We start from the raw sequence: 6,542 nt of genomic DNA, 5'->3' as shown, positions 1-6,542 counted from the left end.
AAAACAAAAACCAAAGATGAAGTCAGAAACGATGCAGTGAGATTGAGCTGAATGGCGTTGGACCGTTGGTTATGCTTGAAATGCTATATTTATTTTATTTAAATTTTGCCTTTTAAATTTTATATTAATTTTTAAGGTTAATATTCTAGAGGTCCCCAGTTGGAAACATAATTATATATAAGATACAACCTTAATATTTTTTTTTGAACTAAATCTTTTTTACAAAAATAAAGATGACCTACATCCTTTACTTTTTTTTATCCCACATTTTACCCTAACCTTAATCCATAAATTCTACATATTTCTCTGAAGATCTATTTTTCTTATTTTCTTCCCCCCTCTCTCTCTCTCTCTCTCTCTCTCTCTCTCTCTCTCTCTCTCTCTCTCTCTCTCTCTCTCTCTCTCTCGTTTTCTCTCTCTTGTTCTCCCGTTCTCTCTCTCGTTGTCCCCCTCTTGTCTCTCTTTCTCTCGCTCTCCCTCTGCATCACTTCTCACCATTACTGAGGGGGCGACGGCTATGGCGCAACTATGGTGGTGGAGGAGGCATTAATAAGGGGATGCTTATGGAGGCAGGAGGCGACGACGACTATGGTGGTGGAGGTCACATTTACGGCTGATGGTGGCAGCTATGGCGGCTAGGTTTTAATTTGGTCGATGGCTAAGGTTTAATTTGGTTGATGGCTATGGCGGATAAGGTTTAATTTGGTCGACGGCTATGGTGGCTAGAGTTTAATTTGGTCGATGGCTAGGGTTTAATTTGGTTGGCGGCTAGGGTTGGTGGACGACTAGGTTTTTGCAAGTAGGGTAGGGATTAATTTGGTCGACGGCTATAGCAGCTAGGGTTTAATTTAGTCGACGGCTATGGCGGCTAGGGTTTAATTTGGTCGACGGCTATGGCGGCCAGGGTTTAATTTGGTCGATGTCTAGGGTTTAATTTGTTCGGCCGCTAGGGTAGGTCGACGACTAGGTTTTTGCAGGTAGGGTTTGGCAGTGGCTGAAATTTATTGGCTGCTATGATTTAACGGTGGTTGGAAGATGTTGGAAGTTAGGGTTTGGCGGCGGCTGGGAGTTGGTGAATGATAGAGTTCGGAATAGCACACCATAGTAGACCGTAGTATACCATAGCGTACCATAGCATGGCATAGTTTTTTTAATTCTGCTGTATAATTAGACAAAAACGAAACTACATGTATCTGCAGATGACTACGACCAAATAAAAATTAAAAAAACAAATATGTTGTAAAATCGTCTATTTAATCTAGATCTTTGGTTTGTGATTGTGGAAATATATAAGAACATAATAACAATAATAGAGATAATGAGAGAACACAAGTAAACAAGATCTATAGAGAGATAATTGTGGGATCCGTGGGGTGGGAATGTTTCTCATTTATATAGGTGGTAACCACCGGGAAGCTACAAAGGAGTTACAGGTGGAAGTTACGTAGAAGTTACATCGCCACTAACACCATATAATAGTTATGGGAAGTTAATAAACTAGTGGGAAGTTGAAAACCATCAAGTGGTTATGTTAGGAAACCACACATTCAATACTATTTACAACACTCCCCCTTGGGTTCCTATCGAACCACTATTGTGCTTTTTGTGTTGCCTCGTTAAAACCTTTCGAGTTATAAAACCCATTGGGAAAAAAACAACCTCTGTTAGGGAAAAGAGTACAACGCACAATCTTTTCAATCAACATATGTTGCCTCATTAAAAACCTTGTCGAGTAACGAAAACCCTATGAGAAAAATAAACCTCGCACGAAGGAAAAAGAGTACAACAGGGCACCCGAGTATCTTCTCGATACTGAGTACCAACAGGGTACTCCCTCAAGTTAACTCCCCCTGATATGTACAAGGGAGTGAGCTCGAATAATCTACTCAAGTCAATAGCCTTAACATATTTTCAAAAGTTGACTTTAGGCAAAACTTATTCTTAAAGTTGGAGCAATTATCTAAAATTTTGATCTGCGGGGTCATTATTTATTTAGGCTATTGTTGTTGCTGATTGAAGAAAACTTCACAGCTATGTACATGGAGTTGTCACTTTAACGAATCCCATCTTTATTTGGTCAATGCATACTGTATTACAGTAAAATACAATCCCGTAGGATCTTCTGTGTTAGTCAATTCACAGGAATCTCGAACATGCCTAATCATGGCTTCAGGCCATGTGCATTCACTCACTATCTCGTGAAGGAAACATCATACATGATTTGATCTAGTGACTACCTGAGGTACATTTCATAGAACCCCAATACATAGCTATTTTTCCAATACTAAACGATGAATTGGGAACGAGCTTTGGGTGGATATGACTTCTAGTCGATGCCAATATAAACCACTAGTTTCGCCTCATTCATTGATGCATAGGGCGTGTCGGTAAGGTGTGATAAGTCTTTCTAATAAATTTACCGAAAAGCTAAATCATATCGAGTGCATGGAGTTAAGCATAATAATGCATATATTGCATTTACATATGGCACTTCTGGTGCTAACACTTCCTCGTCCTTCTCCATGGGACGGAATGAATCATTGGTTATATTCCACTTTCCAACTCCCATAGGTGTTACTCGATAAATTCTCTTTACCATAACATCTTCTCGATGTAATTCGATTGATGGACATAAATATAATTGACATGATAAATTTTAAGTTGGTAGAGACAACAAATTAGTTTCTTTTAGATTTTTGATATTTAACTCAAATTTCCAACAATTGTGTTTTTCTTACATGACTTCTTCAGTAGTCCAAATCAAGTTCATGTCCTTAATATAAATTGTAGTAATAGGAACAATGAAAAACCAATTATTGTTCACCTATTCTCTTCCAAGCAATTGTTCACTTAAGAAATTATCCTGTATTCTTCTGGAATATTTCTAGTCATAATTAAAGTGAACGTCTCAGCCCAACTGAGTTTATGTTCTGTGATCTGGAACTAATTGCTTTGGGAAATCGAAGTCCTTCTGGAACTTTCATATAAATACTTGTATCTAGATTCCCATTAGATACTTTGTGACCACGTATTTAATAGCATTCATCATGAGAGAGTATACCTCTTTAAAATCAATTTCGGGTTATTGAGGAAATCCTTGAATTATGAGATGAGTCTTCGAGCTCCCAATCTCATTTCCCAAAAATCATTGTACTATGAGATGGGTCTTCTGGCTCCAAATCTCGTTCGAGCTATGAGATGAGTCTTCTGGCTCCCAATCTTGTTTAAGCTATGAGATGAATCTTCTGGTTCCCAATCTCATTTGAGCCATGAGATGAATCTTCTGGTTCCCAATCTCATTTCATTAATTGAGCTATGAGATGAGTCTTCTGGCTCCCTATCTCGTTTAAGCTATGAGATGAATCTTCTGGTTTCCAATCTCATTTCATTCCTTGAGCTATGAGATGAGTCTCCTGACTTTGAATCTCGTTTAAGCTATGAGATGAATCTTCTGGTTCCCAATCTCATTTCATTCCTTGAGCTATGAGATGAGTTTCCTTGCTCCCAATCTCGTTTAAGCTATGAGATGAATCTTCTGGTTTCCAATCTCATTTGAGGTATGAGATGAGCTTTTTGGCTCTCAATCTCGTATCTTTTCTTTGTGAGTACTCACTTATATCTCATGAGTGAAATTCAAGGAGTTGTACGAACTACTGGTCTCTACACTCTTCATTTTATCAAGGAATCAAATTCAGCTTGGATTGTTTTTTTTTTTTTTTTTTTTTTTTTTCATTTCGGCCATCATCCCTTTGTTTACACTTATCAATTGATCGAGGTTTTATATCATCACTCATTAAAACATTCAGTAGCTACTGCGTAGGGAAGTTTATCATCGATGATCATTTCATCCCAATACCACATCTCGTTCATGCATGAATAACTAACCGAGTTTTTCCTATTCACGGGAATGAATATTAATGTCGAGGCGTCCCCAGACTTCGTCTGCAGGACGAATCCATAATCCGAAATTATTTTATGAGATGGATCAGGTGGGATCCCATTTATACTAGTGCTAATCGGATTCAATTGTTGGGGATTCATCCACATCCGGGGGTGAGAATCATTTGGTCCCACTGCGCTCCCTCTCTCCTAGGAAGGGAGGCAAGACTAGTTAGCATGAGTTGTTGGCCTACCCGTAATTGTCCTTCTAGCACATCTATCCTTGCAGGCTTATTTGAGATCTCGTCACTTTTTCAAACCATAGAATGAGTCTGGTATTATTCGCCATACACGACTTCACGCTGTTCTTCATGAACATTAGTGTTGACATTCTTTTCAGATTTAGTAGTCGTCCCACACGACTTCACGCCGTTCTTCATGAACGTTAGTGTGGATGATCTATGAATCTATGTATCAATTCTCTGAAGTAGGGGATCTTGATGAGACACGGTGGGGTCGTCGTCTCACACGACTTCACGCCGTTCTTTAGGAACGTTAGTGTGGACGTTATTTCCTCCCCTAACGGCGGGAAGACAGTCTCATCAAAGTGACAGTCCGCAATTTGAGCGGGTAAGAGATCGCCAGTCTAAGGTTCTAAATTTAAGTTATATATGGTGATACACATTTCACCTATATCTTCTTGGATTACTTCCAATAAAATGGATTGAATCATTACATGTATCTGCGTATGCAGACATATAATCGAATTACTTAATTTCGAGCGATCGACAACTTATGCTTCTGGCATACAAATTGTGGTTCTACATAATCGTGTCGAAAATTCCTCTAATTTTCCCAATGTACGCTTCTGGTCGTACACGTTAGAGAGGATGCACATATACTCGATTTCTTATCTTCAATGGTTTCAACAAAATAACCATTAGCTCAAGTATGTTTAAAGTTTATTATCGTTCTACTGGAAAGTGGAGAAAAATTGAGCTACTTCAATGGGCAATATTGTGCCATTAGATAATATAATATGGACATTACCATAACCATCTATCAAAACTACATGTGCCTCATTTAGTTATCAAAGAGGTCTTGCTACAAATAGACATGAAACTAATAACGTACGACTTATCTCTCAGGATAGTATGGGTTGTCGCACTATCCGCCAGACATTTATCCCCACATGTCATGTCTAAAGAGTTATATAAATCTAATCATATATATTCAGTACTTCAGGAACTAAGTAAATTCTTCAAGCAAACACCACGGAATAACATAACAATTAACTTAGAACATATAGTAACATAAATATATGATCCAGAGCATAAACTAAACATAATCAAAATATGAATATGGTTCATAACATGAGCATATGAAGTAAGTTGAGACGATTGAAACAGAAGCTTCAGTGGTGGAATTGGAATGTTTTCGGGGACGTGTTCACGAATAAAGAGAGGGCCGAGGCAGCTATTCTAGAGGTCGAGCACATATATGACTTGGATCGATCCCCCGAGAACCGTGCAAATTTGAAAAAGGCCACTGCTGAACTTACTCTCATGCTCAATATTGAGGAGGACATTTGGAAGCAGAAGGCAGCTTGTAGATGGGCGACTGATGGAGAGAGAAACTCTAAGTTTTTCCACTCATTAGTCAAGAAAAAGCGATGTGTCAATCGAATCCACTATATCTCTCATGGTGATTCGGTTCTCACATCTGCTCAGGAGATCAAGGATTCGGGCGTTGATTTCTTTAGCAAGCTTCTTACCGATGATATGCCTAGTTTGCTTCCGGTTGATGAGTCCCTATTTTCCGCTCCTCAAAGGGACTTTTCTTCAGTCTCTACTCGTCCGTCGGTTGAGGAGATCAAATATGCGGTGTTTGGGATTTGTCGAGATAGTGCTTCGGGTCCTGATGGATATTCTTCGCTATTTTATCAGCATTGTTGGGACTTGATTCAGGGACTTGATTCAGTGTGATGTTTGTGAAGCGGTTTGGCATTTCTTCGAGGGTGGATCTATGCCTGCGAGCTTCACCGCTACCACCTTGGTTCTTATTCTAAAGGTAGAGTTTTCGACGGCTTGGACAGAGTTTCGCCCGATTAGCTTGTGCAACGTGACCAATAAAATTATCACTACGTTACTTACGAACAGACTGGCACCTCATTTGCCCCACATTATTTCTCCTTCTTAGAGTGGGTTTGTTCAGGGTCGTCTCATTAGTGATAATATTTTATTAGCACAAGAGATGGTTCACTCGATATCAATTCGTTGTCGAAATCCGAATCTTATTTTGAAGCTAGATATGGCAAAGGCTTATGATAGGGTTCAGTGGTGGTTCTTATTTCGTGTACTCGAGCTGATGGGTTTCTCGGCGAACTTGGTTGATATTATTCGGCGATGTGTTTCCTCGTGCCAGTTCTCTTTACTAATCAACGGGGAGCTGACGGGGTATTTCACTTCGTCTCGTGGTCTAAGGCAAGGAGATCCGCTCTCGCCGACTCTTTTTGTACTTGCGGTAGAGTATTTTTCGAGAGGTCTAGATGCACTATACAGCCGTTGCCCAACCATATTTTATTCTAAAAGGGGAGGCATCCCTATATCCCATTTTTCCTATGCAGATGATGTGATGATATTTACCTCGTGCCATTATTTTGG

At 39.4% G+C, this 6,542-nt stretch overlaps 1 protein-coding gene across 1 annotated transcript; it reads left to right on the top strand.

Annotated features, from left to right (window-relative positions):
• Positions 1-528: 528 nt before the first annotated feature.
• LOC148766413 (uncharacterized) lies at positions 529-5,864 on the top strand. Its single transcript, XM_088827282.1, has 2 exons — positions 529-600; positions 5,289-5,864. The coding sequence occupies exons 1-2, from the start codon at positions 529-531 to the stop codon at positions 5,862-5,864; spliced, it is 648 nt and encodes a 215-aa protein (XP_088683408.1).
• Positions 5,865-6,542: the final 678 nt, after the last annotated feature.

Source organism: Erythranthe guttata, chromosome 12 (assembly GCF_056151865.1).
Source record: "Erythranthe guttata isolate IM_541 chromosome 12, IM_541, whole genome shotgun sequence".
Lineage (NCBI taxonomy): Eukaryota > Viridiplantae > Streptophyta > Magnoliopsida > Lamiales > Phrymaceae > Erythranthe > Erythranthe guttata.
This window is presented reverse-complemented; position numbering and strand designations above follow the sequence as displayed.